We start from the raw sequence: 24,544 nt of genomic DNA on the forward strand, positions 1-24,544 counted from the left end.
ACCCGGTGCGGAGACAATACTCTCCACCACACAGAAAACTAAGCAGACCTCAGGCTCTGACACTCAGGCTTCTTCAGGTTGGAGTGTATACACTGATTCCGCTCTATTGAACAAAATTTATCACGAAATACAGCCAACTAGTACATGCTCGTTCGGCCACGATCCAGCTACCTTGCTACCTTGGAACATATGCTCTGGTGGTGCCCCGCGTTATGCTGAGGGGAAGTCATCACGCCGTCAAAATGGGAGGCTGCTATGGCAAGCTCGGGACTCGCACAACAGCAATGGGCAGTCCACCGGGCCCGCGACGCAGAAGAGAGACTTGGTCTTTTTATTCCGAAGTGGGAGCGGCCCGCAACGGGCTAAAGCACGTTCCGAAGAACCAAATAAAGTTCATCCATCTGTATTCACCTCACATATGACTAATTTCTGAAAGGGAGTTGATGACATCAGAGAAACGTATCTATGTTAACTTCCAGAATGGCGGAAATCCCAATGCCTATTCTGATTTTTTGATTTCTTGGTGACTGTTTTCTTGCTGACTGCAGCACTCATACAATCGCAGTGCCACACTCAATAGTCCGCTCAATATTTATCACAAATATTGGTGTCTTCAAAAGAACGTTGGAGCACTCAAGTAGCTTTGTGGTTTATCAAGATGACCATGGGCGTAGTATTTTCGCCAACGAAGACGTTGGATCCGTGATTCCTGTATGTGGAGGTTTCTTCCGAGGAGCAGCACGGCTATGTTTCAATTATCAATACATGGAGAGGGCATGTGGGGCCTTATAAATAGTAACAACAACAACAACAACAACAACAACAACAACAACAACAACAACAACAACAACAACAACAACAACAATAATAATAATAATAATAATAATAATAATAATAATAATAATAATAATAATAATAATAATAATAATAAAGGAGGTGCTGGAGACGTGTTACGTTCATGTAATTTAGGAACATAATTATTAGCACCCCGCCGCGGTGGTCTAGTGGCTAAGGTACTCGGCTGCTGACCCGCAGGTCGTGGGATCGAATCGCGGCTGTGACGGCTGCATTTTAGATGGAGGCATAAATGCTGGAGGCCCGTGTGCTCAGATTTAGGAGCACGGTGAAGAACCCCAACTGGTTGAAATTTCTAGAGCCCTTCACTATACGGCGTCTCTCATAATTATATGGTGGTTTCGGGACGTTAAACCCCACAAATCGTCAACGTAATTATTAGCAAAATAAACAACGAAGGAACGAAGGCAGTCATGTATGGGCTGGACCGCAAACAAAATGGCCGCGGGCCGTGCCTTTGGCATCTCCTGGTTACAGAAAACTGCGCCTGTTTTTTACACTATACACTATGAGCAGTCTTCTTTTTTTTTATTGATGCGTGGCAAAATGCAGACGTAATGCATCGATCACTGCCAGCTGTCCGTCTGCGCAGGAGTCGCACAGTTTGCATGACGGAGCTGTGGAAGGGAGAAAGGGAACGCACGAGTTGGCTCTCCGGCACGAGCTGGAGTCGTGCCAGCGGGCTACGGTGGCGCTCATGGCGTTGCTGCAACCTCCTGTATCCGCGCTCCTGTACGGCTGATAAAAATCGCCGTTATGCCTCTCTGGTGGACGGTCTCGCATTGGGCACGGCCTGGCGCAGAATACGAACAGCGGGGAAAGTGGAAGTATCAAGGGTGGGAATAGTGCAGCGCACGTCTCGGTTAGGGAATCAATATTGCCGTCGGGGGACCTGCGGGCCAACAGGTATACGCCGGTGGGTAGCGGACGAATCTGACTTAAACGTGACCGAGGTTCAAGCCGTTTGGAGGGATATCGTATCCACGTACCGTAATGTTCTGTATTGCTTTTCCCCCCTCTTTTTTATTTATTGAAATGGCAAATAGGAGAGGTTGTTGACATTATGGGCGCACTGACTACTCCTTCTCGATTGAAAGACGAAATGGTTAGGGAAAAAAGTAATAAAGGCACGATATTTTATACAGTCAAACGTAAGACGTGCACTGCAATACACTCGAACATCACATGAAAGTTCAAACATGAGAAATGAGTTCACATGTGTGCAATTAGTGGAAGACAATTAGCTCCATGATGTATTAAGGGTAAGTGAGGCTGTCGATTTTCGTTGTAGTATGAGACCGCACGAATTAGACGATGCTTGACCTCCCGGTTTCGACATGGGATTAACCAGGCAAGTGGCAACATATTGCACAGGACTTGGGGGAAGTGGTTTTTTTAGGATTGAAAAATAAAGGAAAAGTGAACCCCGCAACTGTCTGCAGCTAAGTGTGACACATCAGCAGTCGTTCACAGGGGAAGGGGAAGGGGAGGGGGTTAATAGACTAGAGTGAAGAGAGGGAAGTGGAAGGAGATTGTACAGGACTTCCATCTGTCTATCCCATTCGTCCACAGGCGTTTAGTTGCACGAGAGAGCCGAGTCAATGGTGGTCTTCGGAATTTAACGATAGAAAAAAATACAGAAGTGTCGAAAAATGGAGAAAGTAGATATGGGAAAGCGAATGGCAAAGAACTTTCCACGAATACTCTGCGTTATAAGTGTGCGGTGCATCACCGGCACAGATAATGTACCTCGACTGCCCGATCTCCCGTCTGCAGTACTGTTGACGGTAAATATGTGCGCAATGTCTGGCCTAGAGATAGTTGGCCAATGTCATTCAAGGCTTAACGCGGTGGATACGGAATATATTTTCTCAGACGCGCATCGCGTATTGCGGTCCGTTTGCGTATGATTCTCACCTGTGACGGATTGTCATTTTGATTTCCTTGATGGTAATACTTCAGCAGTTCATTTGATAGGTAGTCAAGCAGTTTATTCCTTCCCCTCGGATGAGCAGCCTTGGTAATTGACGCAACCATAAAGGGCGCGCTAGTAAAGTCTAAAGTATTCTAACATACCGTGACATCAAGATTTCTTTAAGCGACTGTCGCACGAGCTGTAAAAGACGTAGACGTCACGCCCTTTATAATTTGCGCACAATTGTACCGATTTTTTTTTTCAAAAATAAAAAACTTAATGAAAGGAAAAGAAGGAAAACTCAGTTCTACTTTGTAGCGCCCCCTGTTGATATAGGAAGAAGGCGCACTTATCCATATATTATGCGGCAGCAATACACGGTACGTGATGTAATTAATGCTATTTGCATGTTGACGTGGGCTTGAGCAAACCATTCGGCGCTACAATCTAGCGGCGCATCTTTCTGGTACGCATTTCCCTTGAGCGCTGCGCCTTCCTTATACACGTCCTATATAGACAGTCTAAACTCCTTCGGCTGGTCCGGTGTAATCGTCATACCGGTATTTCCTCATTCGGCGCAACTGTCTGGTGGCTGGGTGATTCATTATTCTCCTAACAAAAGCCCTCCGGTGGAACTCATTCGCCTCCGTCCGGTTTTGCAGTCTTCGCCCGTACGTATTTCGACTGTCGTATTTCGATTTCCTCTTTAGACACAGCAAGTCTGGTCACGCCAGCTACACTTGACCACGTGATGCTGCATGCAGCCTTTGCTGCCACTCGCCGAGTCGTATAACTTTTCGTAGCTCTAGCCCCTGAACGGAATAGCGCATGCAATTCATCTGTGTATAAGAGTCGTGTCACAGTCTAAGAACAAAGATAGTACTTTGATTCTCTTTTGAGAGTTCTGGATCACGTATACATTCAACTCTCTTTAAAGAAGCACGTTGACTCTGTTTGGGTGTCATACTCTCTTCTGACAGTCGTGTGACTCACAAGTGAGTTAACCTGCCGGTTTAAAGACTGGCCAAAGGAGTCGCACATACCTTTCCTTTTCTTAGAGTGTAGGTAGTTTCCGTACTTATTAATACTTTTTGTTTCTCGTGGTGCAACTTCTGCGCATATTAACAATTAAACGTTCTTCATCCTTACGTAAAATACTGCATATGTCCGAGAAGTAACGTATGAATCGGCACGGTAAGTTGCCGGGAAATTAGCGTTTTAGATCGAAAACCAGTGGCCCAGACATGTGTCTGAAATATAAAGACCATTTATCTGACGCAGACAAATGGCGCATGACGTCATGTAAACGAGTATACATGATTGGACGGGGAATATGGGGCGGCGACAGCTATTGGCGGAGCTTACAAGCGGAGCTCGTTTTAGCCGTGGTTATGTGAAATATTCGCAAAAGATATCAACATACACGGTTATTTTAGGTACACGGTGTTTAGTCATCTGTCCGCATTCGTCCCCCTGTAAATACTAATAATATTAACGTCTGCGGTTTTACGTACGAAAACCACAATACCATTATGAGAGACACCGTATGAGAGGGCTTCGGAAATTTTGGTCATTGTTTGTTTTTTAACGTGCTCTTTCTTACAACGCGAACTACACGGGCCTCTGGCATTCCGCCTCCATCGAAGGACTCGCTTGCTGGACTTCGGGCCGACCGGTCGTGCGCCCGCGCGCTCCGCGCGCTTGCGATCTCCCGCGTCAGCGTGGCTCTGGCCGACTGCCATGGGCTCGCCCTACGTCATCTCCTGCCGCCGACGACCTTCCACCTCCGACGACAGTGCAGCTCTGACTTACTGGACTTGCTCTACGCCATCCACCGACGCCGAAAGGAGCTCTCGCAGGTGCGCCCCGTCCTCGGACTCCAGTGACCGTGCTCCTATCTTTCCTATCTCTTCTATCCCCTCAGTTTGTCGTCGCTCGCTCTGGCTTACCACCTCACGTCTCTTCTTCTCTTCTCCTTCTCCCGCTTTCCTACATCTTTACTCCTATCCTTTTTATCCCTTCTCAGCCCCATCCCTCGTGAGCTACTGTGGCGGTGTCGCTCCCTGAAGTAGACAATAACGGGGCTCACTTTTCTCTTCTTTTCTCTTTTAAGAATCACTTCGCCTCCATCGAAGTTTGAACGCCCCTTCCGGGATCGACCCCAAGACCTTCGGCCATCAGCCGTGCACCGCGGCGGACCTTGTTGAAATACTATATTTATAGTCGAGGATTCGAAGGAACATCGTCTGGCGAGGGGCATATATTTTTTGTGGATAAACAAACACTCGACAAAGTTGCAACGAAACAAAATATAATAAATTTATGAAGTTTCGAGACTACAATCTGTGGACGTGAATAATAGATTTGTAGGGGTCTCGAAACGCCATGAGTTATTTTTTTTTCGTTGCAGCTTTGGCGAATGTATGTTTATTTGCAAGAAATACGCATCAGTGACGCGGTCACTTAAAAAAAAAGAAACAGAACGACCAAAATCCTACCCGAGTCCTGCATTTATCATCGACATATACCTTGACGTCTTCCCGAACGACCTGTGCTCGTCATGTGGTGAGACAGCCACATTGGAGCATATACCCACCGCGTGCCAAGACACGGACTCGAGCTTCACACTGAAGGAGTGGGAGAAGCTTCTACGCAGCCCCACTCTGCACTGATCAGCTCGCGGCTATCCAGCAGGGCCACGAGATGGTCGGCTTGCCCGTCCCTGCGTGGGACTGAGCCATGTGCGTGACCCTGTCGCGTTCCGAAGTACCAAAATAAAGTTACTCCCCTTCCCTCCTAACCAAAATGAAACAAACTGCTTGGCTAACGTTAGTTGGGATAACATGATGCGCAGACTTCCTTCAAACCTCTCGCTATACTGACTGAATAGCGCGTTTATTTGTATTCACATTTCTTATCCCGCAACCCTCAACGGTACAGGTGACCCCCCCCGTCGCCGTCTATACTTACTCGTAGGGCTTTTTATAGTGCGCTCGCCGTCTGACTCTTATTTATTTACCTATTTCTCATAAGTTTTAGATATTGCAGCCGTCGCGTCTCCCGTATTACTCTTGCTGTTATTTAATTTTCAGTTTGCTCGATCGCGTTCGACTCCGGCTTGTCTTTTGCCTTGGCCTCGGCAATGCGTCGTACTTAATATCGCTTTAGAACGCTTCGGAAATGTATGCGTGTGCGTGTTATTTCGCGAAAGAAGTACGGATCGTCCTCGTGTCTCGGCGCGTTTCGTCCGGCGGGGCGCGCGCGCTTATAAATTTCTCGTTCGTGACATCTTTTCCCGGTTCGCCTTCACCTCCTTCGCTCATCTTGGTGCGTTTTATTTATGTTTTTAAACTCATACTTTACTTCTCTTTCGAGTTCTTACGCACATTCGCGAAGTTGTTCCTGACAGTCCATTTTTTTTTTTGTCTTTTGTGGCGCCTTTTTCCGTTGATTTTTTTCGTGTCATTCATTTCGTCGTGGCGACCGCCCCCGCCTGTCCGTTCCCTTTCAAAAAGATTTCGGGCAGTTGTCGCACGAACAGAACGAATGAAAACACGCTGCGGAAATCAGTTTAGCGAACACTTTGGAAATTGAAAACGTGAGCCCCGCCGGCGCTGCTAGCTTGCTTCTACATATGCCGCCGTCGCTTTTCACGCCTTCGTGGTGTTGTTTTCCGTCTTCGCGTGGTTTACCGACTCACTCGCCCAATCCGAATGCAACCAGTCACGGCGAACTGGTAGACCGAGCTGTATGAGAGCTTGTTTTGAATGTCAACAGTTGGTATGGACAACTTTGAGTACGATGAGTGTGTAGCTGTGTTACATGCCCAGCATTCTGGGATCAGCATCTGTCCCAGCATCTGTGGTGCGGCAAAGCCGACCCCGAGGGGAAGCGCTAGGCGTATACCGCTATGAGGAGCGTTCTTCAAAAAATGATTACTGAGCAATGCCTGACGTTTCGCTGATTGCACTTCAGGCACTTAATGCTGACAACGTCTTTATGGTGTAAAACGCGATCAGTTTTAATTGACCGGCTGAATTTTTTTTCCGTGACACTTAGGTTTATTCATCGAGAGTCTATGGGGTGATTTTTGAAAAGCCAATTGTAGCACAACGATGAGTTATTCGCTAATTGCACTCTAGTGGCATGTACGATAGGACAACCTGTCTTTGTTTTTCTAATTTCGTTGAATTAAGTTTGGTGGATTTTTTTTCCTAAAGAGCGTTTCCAAATGAATAGTGCAGGAAAGCAGCATTACAGGGATAAAGGAATCGCCTGTCTGTAAATTGATGAGAAAGTGGACGTTGATCATGATAAAACCTCAGCAAAAGTCGGCAGATGTGATTTACATTATGTCTATGAAGCGCAGGGAATTTCATAACTGTAATAAATAGTTATCACTTATGTAACAATTAATTTAAACTTATGGGGGGGGGGGAAGCTCTCAATGTAGAAGCACATATGTAGTATAGTACAGATAGTGTTTCAGTGTGAACAATTGCGATAAAGTGGCAGACAACAATTTCATAACATTAGTTTGTACTGTTTATTGTTCTCATTATTAAGAAGTTCAATTTAATTACCGTCATTAATTGTATGCTATCTATGTGTTGAGTGATACCATACGAAAAGTGTCCGAAATGACAGATTTGAAAGTACGCCCAGCGCTTCCTCTTGGGGTCGGCTTTGCCGCACTACAGATGTCCCAGATTGGTAGGCATGGCTGTGTGTGAAGATAGCGCTGTGTTGTGCGTCGAGTGGACCTTTCCTGTTGTCGCTAGTGTGGTACCTTTCATTTCATTTCATTTATTTTACCCTCAATCGCACATAGCTTTAAAGAGGGCAGTGGGGTACAGAAAAAAAATTATAACCAAGAGCAAACATACTAACGTCAAAATAATAAAAATTACAAAACATGAGAATTCGATGTTAGGCAGTACAATGAATGTACGTGTAAGTATCATCAGAATGGGGCAAACAGAGTACAAAAATATATATGTACAATATACACTTCACGTGTCATCACGTAAGTAGTTCTGTACTGTAGATGAAAACAAGTCGTGACTTGAGATGGAAACCATGTCCGAGGGAAGGTGGTTCCAGTCGTTGGATCCAGTCCTTCTCTGCGAGTGTTGACGCGCCAAACCTTTGGAAAGAAAAGAGGTAATGACGTTCGTGAAAAGAAAGTAAAAGTGTACGGATAAAAGACCTGTCCATCATTTTCGCGGTGGTATACGTACTGTCCGTCATCCACGTGGCCGACGTCTGGCGATTATTTGGTCGGAGGCTCTCTTACGACACGAAAGGGGGACGCGAATGAAAGGAACCGCGCGATAAAAAGGCGCGGTAGTGGCTCGCCAGATTCGACCTCGTTGGAGGCTTGAGTCAAAGGTGCGTCGCGCCGATGGATCCGTCGATCACCGCGCTTGACTGCCGCAGCGCGCCTTTCCGAATGACAGGAGAGGTGGAGGGACAGCGAAAGTGCACCCTCCTTCTCTCTCACACACACGTCCGTATACTGTAGGGCGTGCAGGTCGCCGGAGGGAGGCGCCACGAATTCCGGTCATGCCGCGTCACACCCGCCGGCTAGGCAGCTGGCGATTTCATTGCCGCACGGTTCGAGGATCGCTGATCTGCACCCGGACGCTGCCCGTCGCCTTCAAAATTAAAAAAAATAATAATATTAATAACAAGATCACGCTGAGAACTGAAAGGCACGACTAGCTTTCATGCTCGACGTCTCTCGAAGCGCGGGCTCTCGCCGCTATAACTTTTTAGGCTTCGCTGCAAAAGAAAGACAGGAAACAAATAAAACTTTTGAACTCCGTATGAAAACACACACTCGGGTCGTGCTTCAAGATCGTGTGCCGTGGCGGAGCCACGTGCGCGAACGGCGTCGCGGGTGCAGAGTGGATGACATGAAGCAGATATACCTTCACCCGTGTAAGCGACGAGAGACGGCTGTACCAATTCGCGATATTGTTACGATTGCGGCGGGAGACCTCTGTTGCTTCCGCCAATCAGAGATGATGTATAAAAACACTCTGGATTAATAAGTTGGTTCTTTCCTGCGAGGTCGTCAGTTCCGCTTGTTGAATGGTGGCGTGTCAGGTCTTTTAAGCTTATTGTGGAAGGCACGCCAGCCTGGTGGGCAAATCATGTCTTATCAAAATGAGACATTTGTTTGTCTATGGCGATATTTTGGGACGCTTTTGGGGCTTTTGCATGAATGAAGCAAACGTTCCCCTTACTCCCTCTTTCGCTCTCTCTTTCTATAGCATAGAGAGAGAGAGAGAGGGACCATAGCGTTTGCCCCATTGTGCTGTCTCAGTGGGTCCGCATGATGATGGTGGCGTTACGATGAACACGTTTTGCTATCGGCCACAAAAACGATAACCGCTTCGAGTGCTTATCGCTGTCATCAGCCGGTGCGAGGGAAGCGTGTCGTTCGTACGCGGAACGTTAGAGAGCACTAGAATCATCGTGCGCACTGACGCGCGAGCGGGTTTGTCACGTGGTATTTCTTTTTGGTATTTCGCGGGCATTTGTAATTAGCAGAAAAACACTAATACTCAACAGATATATAAAGTTCCAAACTATCTATTTGGACGTTTTGCAAGCTGATCTAAAACTTTTTCATTTAATTTTTTATCCATCTTCGTTTTTTCAAAAGCTAGTCAATTAAACAGATCTAACTAAACAATATTTGAGAGCACAAAAAATAGTCTGACTAACTCCAGGCAACTGCGAGCAACAAGCATTTGGTGGCGAAAAAGAAGAAACGAAGAATTGGTGAGGAGCATATACATTCGCGAATTTCCACCTTCCCGTTGCCGTCTGCGTGGCTCAGGCATGTGGAAGCTTAGTAGTTTAACGTCATCGTTAAGTATACGCGCTGCGTTCACCTTTTCCAAGCAACCCACTTGCTTAAACGGCCTTGAAGTTCTGTGCTTTTTTAAGTGCGAATACACTTTATAAGCGACCCCAAACCATCCACCGCCGTCGGCGGCGTCCGCAGTCTTCTCTCTATCTTTAAAAGAAAGAGGACTTGGCGGGCCGCAGAGCGACGCTCTACCGGATAAGCCACGGACGCGACGCTGATATCGGTGTTAGTAACGCGCCTTATACCCCCTCCCCCTTCGCTCGCTCCTCCGCTCTCCTCGCTCGCTGCAGCTGCGCGCGCACCCCTCTCTCTCGCGCGCCCGCCTTCTCTCTCAGTCTGCCGTCGAGAGCGGGTCGTGAGGGGCAGTAAAGTTAAAATCCGTTGGCATTCGCCAGTGAGTTAACGTAAACTCCCCCGTGTGATCAAATTGCGATTCCCAGGAACCATTACACCATAAAGGCACCATAGTGTGATTAATAAATATAATAGTGCGAATTAATAAACACCCCTCATAGCATCACCCCGTGTATTCGCACTTAACCATGTTCACCTTCGGGGAAATGCTTGGGAGTTTTTTTTTTCTATTTCGTTTCTTCATTCGCTTTCGATTTCGCAGCGTAATCGCCCCAGGATCCGTCGGTATAAGGTCCAATCCTGACAAGCGCTATTGCGCTGTGCGGGCAACGCGGGGACGTTTTTTTTTCGCATTTTTTTTACGGTTGCGTACGCAACACCGCAGCTGGATGTTCAGTTTTTCCGAGTAGATTCCCAGCTTTAATCAGCAACCAACACCAGGTCAGAGGGCATACATAAGCAGGATATACAAAGAAACGCCAGCGGAGATCTGCATATTAAAATCTTTCCGTTCGGTGTCGTAAACGCAGAGTCAGTGAGAATAAATGGAAATTGATGTTGCGTGTACGAGCGTATAGTGAAGGTGTTTTTTTTTATTGCTTATGCCATAAAGTGGCGTAAAATTGTGCCGCTTTCGATGTTTGACCGAGCCCCTCCACGCATGTTCATTGCGTCGTGGCGCCTGTTTCGTTTTACGAGGTGCGTGGTTTTCCTATGTATTACAGTGTTTTTGGCTATGGCCGCATATTTCTGCGATGATGAACGGTGGCACGAAGCGTGCCCTTTGCGCCTGTATGCGGATTTTTTATGACTACCTGATTTTTTTATTCCGTAATACATTGACCGTTCCAAAGGAATGCGTGTTGTCTTCGGATTGTGAGGGCATGAGAGTTGATGGCGCACTATACGTTGCATCCAATTCTTATAGATTTGCCTGTGGCGTTCAGTTTTGTTACTCAAAGCGAGAGGGGAGGTTTTTCGTCAGGTGGCGCTGAAAACGTTGATTATAGTGCACTGAAGAAAATGTACGCACCTGTGAATGCCAGACTTTATTGCTGTTCAACTATAAACGCGGAAGAAAAGAAGAAAATAAAAACAGTAGGACCAAACAATGAAGAGCTTCCGAGAACGAATAATAATGTTCCATTAATAACAATATAATCAAGGAATAGGAGTAGTTTATGCATCACCAGCGCTGTTTGATCCATGCACAACACTAGACGCGGGAAATTTGATTAAGAAAAAGAAATTCTTGACGCGTGCCTTGACAGGTGGTCTCCCGAAAAAAAAAAAAAAAACCTAAGCGTAAACACTACGAAACGGCGTATATGCGCTGTTGCGAGTGGGCTGTGCGTTTATGAAACAAGCAAACGCGTTATTCACACCCAGAACGAAGTCTAGAGTATTTTTCCTCTTTTCATGTTGTTCCTTCTCTCTACATCAAATGAGCCGCTCGTGTGGTGTTTCACAAACGTGTAAAAAGTTTAGCGGCTTTTACTCTTTTAGTTTTTCTAGAGTTTCTGATGAAATTTACGTGGTTGTATATCAATTGTTTGGTGGTGTTCCGTATTTGTAAACCGCTTAATGTTTTATGCGTCAGTTTCGTGGCATTGTCGAGCGTGTGGTTACCTTCGTTTATTTTTTTTTTTGTACGCATTATTGCAACTGTTGCGTCAGAAAGCTAATCTGCGCCAAGATGATTTATGTTGTTCGCCGCTGTTTAGTGTTGACGCGCCAAGAAAGTTTCGGTTAGCTCCAGCCGACCCCGTGTGCAGTTGCCGACTCTGTCTTAAAGAAAGTTTGAGAGCTTCACTCAGCCATAATGTTCCTTGATGGCTTAAGGAAAAAAGGAACGAGGCAAGGCAAGGCAGTTCAACCATGCAGATAATGACATCTGGAGTTAAACGGGTCAAAAGCAACATATGATTTTGAGGCACGCCGAAGGGGAGGGTTTCGGAAATTTTGTCCATCTGTTGTTCCTTAACGTGCTCCTACATCGCACAGTGCATTTCGGATTTCGCCTTCACTGAAATGCGACCGCCGCTGTCGGGATCTAACCAGCCATCTTCGGGTCATCCTCCGAGCACGGTTTACCACTACGCCACTGTGGCAGACGGAGATTACTATAGAGGGAAGGTTCAGAGCTGCTGTCATACATTGGGGGACAGAGGAAGGGAATAAAAAGACGAGATAGACAGATAGATAGATAGATAGATAGATAGATAGATAGATAGATAGATAGATAGATAGATAGATAGATAGATAGATAGATAGATAGATAGATAGATAGATAGATAGATAGATAGATAGATAGATAGATAGAAAGAAAGAGAGAAAGAAAGAAAGAAAGAAAGAAAGAAAGAAAGAAAGAAAGAAAGAAAGAAAGAAAGAAAGAAAGAAAGAAAGAAAGAAAGAAAGAAAGAACTAAAGGCACTGAACTTATTGCAGCGTGCGGGACATCTACCGCAGGTCACATGCGTTCACACATTAGCCTCGCCCGCAAAGAACACTGAGCTGCTTCCACTGCCTTTAGTGTTCTTTGAGGGCGAGGCACAAGTGCTTCCACTGCCTTGTGGACCGTCGGTACACGTCGACGGTGCTAGAGTGGCACCTGCACGGAAAGTCGCCGCAGTGCGTTGCAAAGTAGCTGTCTTTCCGAGGCAAAACGAGGACAACCGGCGGCAAGTGTTAGATGTCTTATTCGGTGCCTCAAACATCGCACGCCGCACTGTCGGTCACTGCAGTGAGCGCTGTGTATGCCTTCGTGAACACAACTTCCAACCGAAGTCGATAGAGAAGAGAAGCTTGGCGTCGATGAAGGTGACTCGGAGGCAGTTACAATAAATAATGAGCACAGTGGGCACGGCGAGACGACAGCGACCATGTTGCTGACCGCGAAGTTCTTCTTCGTTGTACAGGTTTCGCTGCTGACGGTCACAGGATTACCGAGCACGAATGACACGTGCGCGCCGACGGTTGACACCATCTACCTTTCCGTGGCAGATCTGCATGTGCGGACGCCGATACTGACCTTCTGTATGGACGCTCCGACGAAGCGACAGTTGCGCATGTCCGTGACATCAGCGACCGAGGCTATTAAGCATCCACTGCAGCATTTCTTCGACAGTGGGCACGGCGAGACGACAGCGACCATGTTGCTGACCACGAAGTTCTTCTTCGTTGTACAGGTTAGCTACTCTGCTTCCAACATAAAAACTAGTAACGAAGTCATGTTAGTAGTTGTGCCGTGCCCAAGCACCTCTTTAAGTATTGCATATGAGTGCTATTGTGCATGCAAAATGTTACTCTGTGGTGACGTTGAGACAAACCCAGGACCCACGAACGCTGATTTATTACACAGTATTCTTCAGGGCCAAGCAGATATGAAGGCTGAAATACTGCTATTAAAATCGATGAACGAACAAATAATGTGCGACATGGACTTGCGATTTCGAGCAATTGAAGCCAAACTACAGGAATTTAAAGATAAATCACCGGAAGTTGCAGCTCTTGAATCCACTGCAGCTTCCTTTAAAACTGTGCTGTCATGGCAGAGCTCCAAGTTAACTGATCTCGAAGACCGAAGCCGTCGGGCAAACCTTATCATTCATGGTGTTCTCGAAAACACAAATGAAAAGGACACCTGTCTTCGAGCTGCTGTTGTAACCGATATATTCGAGAAAACATTGGGAGTGAAGTGCAAGTCCATAGCCCGCATTCACCGTCTTGGCCGCCAAGGTAGTCGTAGGCCTGTCATAGCTTACTTTCAAGATTATCAGGAGAAACAAGAAGTCTTAAAGAATTCAAATAAATTGAAGGGCTCCAATATTTATGTGCAAAATGATTATAGCCAGTGCACGCTGCGCAGCGCCGCCTGCTTTGGGAAAGTGCAAAAGCTGAATGCCACAGCAGAAAACGGGTTACTCTTATTCACAACAAGATCAAAATTGATGGCAAACTTTTTGGCTGGGATGAAGCCAAAAATGTGCTTGTAGCCCTTAATCCGCAAGCTACAGGTTCTGATTGACCCGCTCGACAGTGTGTGTCCAAAAGTTTGAGAGTGCTTAACGTAAACGCGCGAAGCCTGTCAAATAAAGTTGACAAGCTCGAGTACCTTCTACTCACCTACGACCCTCACATTACAATAATCACAGAAACCTGGCTGCACGAAGGTATAAATGATTCAGTACTAATTCCTCCGAGATATCAAATCTTCAGACGTGACCGGCCAACAAGAGGTTGTGGTGTAGCAATAGTTCTCAAAGATTGTATTAGTGCTCGGCCCCTTCAACAAATTCATGAGCACGAAAGTTTATTCCTTAAGGTAAGCTGCTGGGGCCATTACTTCACCGTATGTGCCATCTACAGACCACCCTCTTCAACACACGAATATCTGTCTAGACTATATGACCACATGTGCACGTTTAAAAATGATCTTCTGATTCTTGCAGGTGATTTTAACTTGCCCAATGTTGACTGGCGCGTTCCATGCTCTGGCTCTGATGTAACGACGTTAAACCCTCTCGCTGACATTGCCTTGATGTGCGATCTTGTGCAGATTGTTAATGAGTGCACCAGAGAGGCTGGAAACACCCGTTCTACACTCGACCTAGTCTTTTTAAATTCCGATGTATGCAAATAGGTCTCTATTGAAGATGGCATTTCCGACCACAAAGCAGTATTTTTATCCTTCGGTATTGGTGAAAACAAAGCACACCGACAAGAGACCAGACATGTCATTAGGGATTACTCGAAGGCGGATGATCATGCCATTTTGGATTATCTGTGGTTCTTATGTGATAATCTTTCTGATGATGTGCCGATCGCCTGGAACGAAATAAAAACTGCGATACATTACTGCACTGATAAGTTTGTGCCAAGCAAACGGGTTAGGAAAAACCGAAATAACCCATGGATTACTAGAGATATCATACATTTGCACCGCAAGCTAAAACGAGCTAGAAAAAAGAAAAAAAATACCCTGCAGACTTATCTCGTTGAAGGCCCAGCTTGAAACTCGGCTAAGCGAAGCTAAGGCAAGATACTTCAACCACTCGCTTCCTAACTTTTTGAAAACTAACCCGGGTAGATTCTGGCGGTACCTGAGCGATGCGCACAAAACACCGACCGAGATATCAGTAAATGGCTGTATTGTTAACGATCCAGTCAAAATTGCAAACCAATTCAATCAGTATTTTCACTCAGTATTCACTCAGGGAGATCATGCTGACACAAACATTATTTCTCTGTCTACTATATCTGCCGATTTCATAACTGTCGAAGGTGTCCTTTCACTGTTACTGAATGTTAAGACTAAATCTTCCGATGGTCCCGACGGCATACCTAATGCATTTTTGCAACGTTACGCCGAACCTATCGCGCATGTCTTCACCCATATTTTTCGTCTTTCGTTTCATAATTCAATTCTTCCCGATGATTGGCGAACGGCACGTGTTATTCCCGTATTTAAAAAAAGGTGATCGCCTAAATGTTGAAAACTACCGGCCAATATCATTAACTTCCGGTCCTTGTAAACTTCTTGAGCATATCATCACGCATTACATAATGTCATTTCTTGAAGAAAACAGTATTTTGACTCCTTTCCAGCATGGTTTTAGGAAGGGCTTCTCGACTACCACTCAACTTGTCACCACAATTCACGACTTCGCAATGGCACTTGATAAGGGCGACCAAATAGACGCCATCTTCTTAGATTTTAGAAAAGCTTTCGACTGTGTTTGCCATAGTAAATTACTCACCAAACTTTCAAACATTGGCCTACCCATTACTGTAATTAATTGGATCCGCTCCTACCTTACCAGCCGCAAACAGTTTGTCCAGGTCGAGGGCTGCTGCTCTGGGGTTCTACCTGTAACCTCGGGAATTCCACAAGGCAGTGTCCTTGGCCCTGTCTTGTTTCTCATCTTTATCAATGACATCGTTTCATCAGTTGACACTTCCGCCATAAGCCTATAACTTTTTGCAGATGACTGCATTCTTTACAAGCCAATTAAAAGTGAAAGGGACCAAGAGTGCTTGCAGAACAACCTAAATTCTCTCTCAGATTGGTGCCATACCTGTTCGATGGAGTTAAACATTAGTAAATCGGTCTATATGCGTATCTCAAATGAAATTACCCCTTTTGCATCACGCTACACCTTAAATAATAATCCGTTGATCGAAGTGAGCAATTTTAAATACTTGGGAGTCAATATTACCAATCGACTGTCGTGGAGTAACCACCTTGACGACGCTTGTTCCTCCGCCTCTAGAAAACTAGGGTTTCTTAGACACAAACTAAAAAACGCGCCAACTCAGATCAAACTTCTTGCATATAATACATTTATTCGACTCCGTCTAGAGTACGCATGCTTAGCCTGGGACCCGTATTTTAAAAAGGATGTTTATAAACTTGAAATGGTCCAGAGGAGAGCGGTAAGATTCATCTATAATGCCTATCACAATCTTGATTCACCTTCATCACTAACAACATTCCGCTCTTGAAACAGCGTAGAACTATCGCCGGACTCAAGTTTCTTTTCCTGCTTCGTAATCATCAGTTTAATATCGATCCCAGTAAATACATCTCTCCCTCTTCTTCCAGGAAAACCAGGCATGCTCACAATCATGATCTGACACCTTACTTTGCACGTACTAACCTTTTCAAACATTCCTTCTTTCCGAGAACCATTAGCGAATGGAATGCACTGCCTTCAAATGTTTTTCCTGAACGTGGCATTCCCGACTTTGAAAACTACATGCATCTTTTTGTGTAATCAACACTGTTGATATTTCAATGCTAGATTACCTCATCTTATTATTTCAACTGTGTAGCTTTACTTTTTTGTGCTTGAAACTGTTTCTAGAAGTTTGTTCGCTTTTTTTTCTAGATATGTATAACTAAGCATCCTATTTAGTATGACTTGTTTTTCAGTAGACTAACTTGCTGTATAACTTGTTCGCTTTTTTCGCTATGCTCCCTTTTTGTGCCCCTCCTGCTTGGTCTACGGACTACAGTATGTAATAAACAGAATAAAATAAATAAATAAACACTATAGGACAAAGAGAGAAGAAGAGGGGTGGATAGAAAGAGTTAGAGAAAAATGCGAAGGCACTTGCTGGCAATGTGTGAATTGGATCATGTACTCGCCACAGTAGCTCATCGACTGAGTCCGAAAATTATATAGCACTTCTCGATTTGACACTATTATTTCGAGAAGATAATGACACTCAAGAAGAGAGAAATGATACAGGTACCAAAATACTTTTCCATTTTATTCGCTGCACTGATAAGTACTCACATAGTGCAAGTTACGCTGCTGCATAAGAAACGTGCCAATTATTTTCACGTTTCGACAGGGTACTGGCCTTAATCAAAGGCGAAGTTTGCGCATTGCGGTCGTGTCCAAATCGTCAAAGTCCGTATTCACAAAAACGTCCTACGCAAAAAATTTCCTGAGGAGAATATTGCAGCCGATCCCGATGCGCGACATATCATTGGCGAAGCCAGCTGACTAAGGGGGAAAACAATTTCAAGAAAGAAAAACTTCGCCAATGGCGCGCCAGTACACTAACCGCCTCTGAGCGCTCTACACTGCAAATATGACGTTGAAACTCGGAGCTTATTTAGAGACGGCAGGCATTCGCAACAGTTGAAACCTTGGCAAACTATTTACAGTGGGCTTAGTCCTACGGCAACAGGGATTCGTTCTTTCTGCAAAAAGGCAACTTTAATACCTTTTTATCACGAAAGTGTTTTATTCAGGGGTCCACCAGGACCTTCCTGACTTATTTCCGTCACGGAAGTACGTCAGCAATATAAATGCGATCAGGCGGCAAAGAAAAAAAAAACATGAAAGACATTGTGTCGTTGCCCGTAGTCGAACCTACGACCACAACTGTGGCTGGCGGGGGTTCTTCGGCTCCACGAGGCCCTGTATTTAACTAGTGTAACCACTCGACGTCATGCCTGTGCAGTGACGTTGTTCTTGGTATACTTATTCTGCCGTGGTGCGAACTTCGCCAGTCTGTAGTTATACTTGCTAAGAACCTAAGATGGCGTAGGATTTCAACGTGTATACAGTTGCCAGTGTTGCAATGGAAAAAAAAAACACATTGGGCCTATATGCCGACAAGATATAGGCCGTGCTATAGGTTGAGCCTTTCTCTACATCGATTCCAAGAGGTTCTACCCAAGTTATGCCTCTCCATGATACTAGCTCGTAAAGATGCTGAAAAGTGTGCAGTGTACGTTAACTATATATCACAGCTAACCGTGCAGGGTTGCTGAGTCTGTACAATGTTACGAAGGAGGCTTGTAAATCTGTATAAGGTTAATCGGTAATCTGTAAAACTAGAACAGGCAGTGAGATCCCGGGAATGGCGCGCCGCACATTTCTCGTGTTCTGATAGTTTTTTTCTTCAATTAATTCATTAGGGTGACTTTTTTGGACTTGTTAGTTTTGCATGATGCAGGTTAAAAGTGCGCAAGACGATGAAAGACAAGAGACTTAACACGCACAGCGCTCGTGTGTGCCCAGCATTTCCTCTGCGAGTTTCACGTTTTATTTTTTTTTACATTCAGATCCAATCGAGCGCAGAGTGATTACGAAATCTTAATACAGGTACAACTCCCACCGATTTTGGGATAGCGGCTAAGAGCCGTCGTCCCCTTCCTCAAATTAAGGTCATCATTCATTCATTCATTCATTCATTCATTCATTCATTCATTCATTCACACTTTCACCGTACCACTGAGAACCGCGGTCGGTTTTTGTAGTTGCAGCAGATATGTTGGGAGAGGAGGTTGCGAATGGTGAGCGGGAAGGAGGAGGCAAGCGCTGAGGGGAAGGGTGGTGTAGTAACGCACGCCTACTGGATATCCCAAGCTGTTAGCGTCATCAGACCGCCGTGGCGAAGTGGAAACGTGACACGCGCACCTGATGTGGCACGATGCACGGACCGCCTGTTGGGAGCGCATCCACAACGCGCGTATATATTGTGTGGACTCCCTCGCACTTTGGTCGCTTGCGGAGGCGAAAGTCGACGTGCAAGTTTCCCTTTATGCATATTTCACCAGTGCGTGGAATGTGCTCGTTTCTTGTCTTCCCCACTGTTTTCGGAGTACAGCTCGTGGAACGTTTGTGAGATGGCCATTTTTCACTATTTTGAATAGGTCTGATAAATCGTTTGAAGGAAAAAAAAAAAAAAAGACACTGTGGCATATTCGCTCTTCTCTCTCTGTCGAGGGGGTGGGGCTTTGTGTGCAAGTCAGCCGCAGAGGACATAAGGTTCTGCGGGGTGAGGCGGTCGCGGAAGTTCGCACTCGCGGCCTTTGTCACTTCGCAGCGTGAGACGAACCAGTGTATGAAGCTTGGCCGGAACGCGAGCCTTGCTCCCAAGGCGCCACCCAGGCTAATGCATCTAGCCATGGCAGGCAGTTGCGTGGAGGACGCTTTTGCCATTTTGACTCTGTGCGTTGCCGCCGAGAACAAAGGAAAGACGATGCCCCCCCCCCTCCCACCATTGGAAGAACGGTCATAAATAATGCAATCGCCACGTACGTGGTCGAGGTTGCGAGGCGTCTCCGTCGAGGCGTTTGTGTGTTTCGTTGGTTTGTTTTTCGGATTGTTTGTTTTGTTATGTTTCTTCTTCCTTATTTGTGCCTTTATGCCGGCCTACACGTGGTGTGGTTCCCTAAAGGGTCGTCCTATAGCGCTGGGGGGGGGGGGGGGGTGCCATCCACGATTGCTGCGTAATAGGGGCCGTGTTATATATACGCGTATACACCGCTGCGGGCCATATTTCTCTTGCGCTGCAGCTGCGCCATTATTCGCTCGACGTAAAATGCGCGCCGCTATAGGGTTATGCATCGCGCGCTGCCGGAAATTAACGGGAGTACAACGAGAATAAAAAAGTAATTAGAAGCTTAATGAATCTTACAAAGAAAAAAAGAGACGACGATGGGGAAGCAGAATATTTTAACGAAGTTCGGTGTAATAATGAAGAACTGAGGGAAAAATAAATGGGATTGAGTTAGTCTGTGCTGCACGTTTCTGTCACAGTTGAGCACTCTTTTCCTTCTCTTTTTTACTCTTTTTTTTTCGTAAGATTTAGCGCTGGCTGTTGCTGGATCATGCGAATTATTCGCTTCTGCTCACGATCAATATGGCCAGAGAGATGTTTCATAAATTATTTGTTGTGTTGCTATAAGGTGATTACCAACATGTTGTTCCGTTCATTATCCGATATGATGCACTTTATTGTATTTGTTCAAGAAAATCCGTCACGATATGCCGGGCACTTGCCACTGTCTTAATCTGCCGTCGTGCATCAAATGAGCCGGTGCTTGTGTTGTTTGTTACGCAAATGTTGATTTCGGTTAACAGCTGGTAAGCGGTAGTGCTGACGCAATGCTCGTATCTTCTCGTTTTATATAAACAAACAAATAAATTCATAAATAAACTAGTCGCACAATCAATGAGTCTTGTTTTATTTGAAGAGGTTTGATAGTTATACCATGAAAAAAAAATGATGCCAAGCAGCAGAGCGTGTGAATAATTTTACTCACCTGGCGTGTATACTTTTCCCGCTTTCGTTTCCCAGGAGGTTATACTGTGTCGTGACCTCATGACGAGGAAGGTGGTCAAGTGTGGAGTATTCGTGACTTCATACGCGACATCAAGTTTTTTTTCGGTGGAACGACTGTTACGCGCTAATAACCACGTCATTTCGCAATGAATCTGCTCTCAAAAGATAATCTTGAGCCTGACTTCTACTCGTTCGTGTCGAAATTACGCCGATATGACTCGAGCTGAAGACAGTGAATCGAAACGAATGTATGTGCGGGGAGGAGGCACAGTGCTCCTCCCGTAGCCCTTGGCGCCCTGCTCCTTAGCTGAAGCCCCGTTTCCCTCCTTGCCCTCTTCTGTGGAAGCTCCCTTCCAGTCCCATGGAACGCGCGTCGCTTTCTTGGGGTGGGTTCGTTGTCGCTCTAAATTTGACTCAACGCGGGAAAGCTTACCCGGCCCGCAACACTGGAAGGATTGACAGATTGAGGGAGCTCTTCTCTTGATTCGGTGAATGGTGGTGCGTGGCCGTCCCCGGTTGTTGCAGCGATTTGTCTGGTTGATCCCGCTAACGAACGAGACGGACACAGCTCGATCGAGTCGGGAGCCAATTAGCCGCCATGACCCCCTGCGCACCGCCCGGTTCTTTTTGTGGGTGACCTATTGCCCCAGCGCCCGGGTTTTAAAGCTACGAGAGGCGAGTCCGAGCATTGTCTCTCTCTCTCTCTCTCTCTCTCTCTCTCTCTCTCTCTCTCTCTCTCTCTTTCTCGTGGGCTTCCCTTTTGGTGCCTTTTCACGTTGGCGTGCGGAACTAATCCCCCGCTTTGTTTTTTCCTATATTTTTGTTGCGTTTTGGTGGCGCTTGACGCTGTTTATAATAAACAGTGTCAGACAAAGACCTCGTCTCTGTTACCACTAGTCTGAAACGTACCGTGATCGCAACTCACTGCGAACCACTGGTCAAGGGTCCAGCTCTAACTGACAGGGCTTCTGCGTAGCGTTAGTATGCCGAGTGGCGAACGCTCCTCCGCTGACGCGTGGTGCAGTTCAAAGACGGGACATTTTCTCGCGCGCGGATCTGTTTCTTAAAAAGTAACCCCTATAAAGTTAGCTGGCGCACTGAAACATACGTACATTTTTTTTTTCTCGAAAGAAAAGCCTGCAATGGATCGCGGAATGGGTTTCGTTTCCAGTTAAAGCAGAAGGTTATTTCGTCGTTTTCACTGCAACTTCTCATGTCTTTGCATTTAGAGCGCAGTATGCGATTTGTTGACATTGAAGAGTCATTATTTTTTACACGAATACACGTGTCGACGCGGAGCTTGTGCATATAGTTTAGAAATTTAAATGCTACACTGTTTATTTTCGCTTAAGTAATCTAACCTGTATTTTGTACACCGCAAAAATTTGTGTATATTTTGCTATTATTTGTTGATTTTATTTATAGCCGTCGCAAAAAAAAAAAACATGCATGGTGCCTTGCATGGTGCTTGCAGGTATTAATCTGACTTGTGAAACAACCCGCTGCAATACGTCTATCTTCGAGTGCAATAACTTTCCGCCAGTGTTTAAACGGCTACAACAATTATTCCCACTCACCTATTTCTGGAAGTAAATGTGCGCAGGGCCCTTTGTTGACATGGTTACCTTTCTTCTTCTGCTCTCATCTCTGTCTCTCTGTTTCACAACGCGCGCAGCTTTGAAGCGTTGCGAAAAAAAAAAAAAAAGAATCTCAATCACCGCGATCTGTTTAATAAGAAATGCCATTAGGTATAAAGTAACTGCTATTAACAGAAAAGAAACTCACCAAGAATGCAGTAAGACCTTCATTCCTGATTGGCTGTGTCATGTGACATTGAAATTTGCCAAATCCTTTGCGAATGCAAATGCGAATCAAATGGAGCACACTCGTAAAACAAAAAAAAAGAGCGTTTGAAAATAAAAACGAGATGAAAGAAAGCCAAGCTCATTACCTCCGCCTCAGAGGAATCGTTGGCGTGAAATGTTCGTTAGCAATTCCACTGAAAGTCATTAGGGTGTTCAATGAGTTCTGGCATTAGCGCTCAATTAGAAGGAAAACGCGTTGCCACGTATAAACTCGCACGACCGATGCCTTCCGTCGGCTCAGTTTTCTCAAGTTTTCTGGTGGGCGTTACTGGAATAACGGCAGAATACCACGTTGCTAGCCGAGGAGATGCTGCCTTCATCCCGTCTGCATGAGGAGAATGAGTGCGCTGAGGTTTTCCGGCTGCTTTCGAGGAGTGACACCCTCGCCTTCACCAGCGGGCCTCTCTTATGTGCGTTCTTTTAGTACGCGTTGCTTGCTTTGTGTACTCTCTGCCTCTTTCGTGTTGGCACTGCGCCCACTTCCCGACGGGCTCCCGTCTATTTGCGCCGAGAGGAGAAGAAGAGAAGAGAAGGATGGAAACGGCGTGGCGTCGGCGAAGTTTTAACCGAGGTGCTGCTCCGCTGCGGCTCGTCTCGGAACGAGTGCAAACCCGCTCCCAGCTCGGCTTGACTTTTCGATTCTCGCTCGCGCGTATCCAGGCCTGACGAGAGTTTTGCGGCGCTGACTGCTTCTCGCTAATGCTAACAAATCGGACGCGGCCACACGCACGCTTTCGCGGTTTGTCTCTGTGTGTGTATTGAGACTATCGTGCGAGTTTGAGTGTGAGTACTTTTTGCGCATGCGCGTTGTGATTCCGGCCTCTCCGCTAAAAAAAGAAAGGTGCTCACCGATCAGGCGGAAATGAAAAAGGCACCTGTGTGATGGGAACCTGTGTGACTATAGTCGTCGACTGACGGTGCAAGAACCGCGGATCTCCGGAGAAACGCCCGCACTTGTAGGGACGTATGGAGGCTGACGCGGCATTTCTGAACTACGGGAGATGTGCGGTTGCTGTTCGCAGGGGGGCGTGACTTTGCGTATTGCGTGGAACCGTCCTATCGCGCGTGTTAGCGCGCTTGCTGGACGTGCAGGAACCAGTTCGTTCGCGTCTGATGACGGCGGCAAGCTTGAAGAAGGTAAGCCGACTATCATTGTTTAGTAGACCTTGTACTCGTACGCGAACGTGAACGAAGGCACTGTATTCGTCAACTTAACTCATATACGCTGACGTGATTGTCGGAGAAAACGTTCAATATATGTGCGCCGCTCATTCACCATATATAATTTATTTATTTTATTTATTTATTTAACATACCTTACAGGCTCTTCTTAGAGCATATGGTAAGGGCGCATGTAGAGGAAAACAAACAAACAAACAAACAAAAGAACAGTGAGAACGTATACACTTGGACTATACAAATTGCATACAACTTAACAATGGCACTGATAACTAAGACGTTGATTACAAAGCAAAAATCAAACATATGCACACCTATGTAAATGGTTATGAAGTGATGCTATAGGTGTAAGGAGAGTATAGTTGCTCTCGGGACACCTTGCTGTTAGTCACTGAGACTATCGAATTAGGAGGATCATTCCACAGTGAAATTGCCTGTGGTAAAGCGGAAAGGGTAAATGCGTGTGTTCTGCCAAAAAGACGCATAAAGCTGCGCTGATTTTGCGTACGGGCTGGCCTGCGATCTGGTGGGTGCAAAGGGATAGGAGATGCCTTCATACAATGGATATACTTGTGAAACAATGCAAGGAGAGCTATCTTACGGCAAATTTTTAATGACTGTAACTAGATATCATGTTTTATTTGAGTAATACTGCTATGGTGTTGGTAGTTTTGAGTGATGAAGTGGGCTGCTCTGTTTTCCCGACATCAAAATTAAGTTTATTTTACCGACCCATGGAACGTGCCCGGCAGCACGCATAGTGCTGAAGCACTATAGCACTATACTGCTGTACTTGAACTTTTTGGGGCAGCCATTGTTTCAATATACGCTTCCATGTTTTATCATGACGAACTAACTATACCTCACCAGTTTGTCTTAAAGAGATCTTCAACTGGCACGCAC

At 45.8% G+C, this 24,544-nt stretch overlaps 1 protein-coding gene across 2 annotated transcripts in view; it reads left to right on the forward strand.

Moving 5' to 3' along the window:
• LOC119172139 (beta-1,3-galactosyltransferase 1) overlaps positions 1-24,544 on the forward strand; it is a 104,711-nt gene that overhangs the window by 12,091 nt on the left and 68,076 nt on the right. The window contains exon 1 of one of the 2 annotated variants that reach the window (XM_075893045.1): positions 22,766-23,599. The exons of the other annotated variant lie outside the window; for it this stretch is intronic. Coding sequence (XP_075749160.1) covers positions 23,576-23,599 — 24 coding nt within the window. The 5' untranslated portion in view covers positions 22,766-23,575. Of the gene's footprint in view, positions 1-22,765; positions 23,600-24,544 lie in introns of those variants that run through there. 2 annotated transcript variants of the gene reach the window in all.

This window comes from Rhipicephalus microplus, chromosome 4 (genome assembly GCF_043290135.1).
Source record: "Rhipicephalus microplus isolate Deutch F79 chromosome 4, USDA_Rmic, whole genome shotgun sequence".
In the NCBI taxonomy this organism is placed as follows: domain Eukaryota; kingdom Metazoa; phylum Arthropoda; class Arachnida; order Ixodida; family Ixodidae; genus Rhipicephalus; species Rhipicephalus microplus.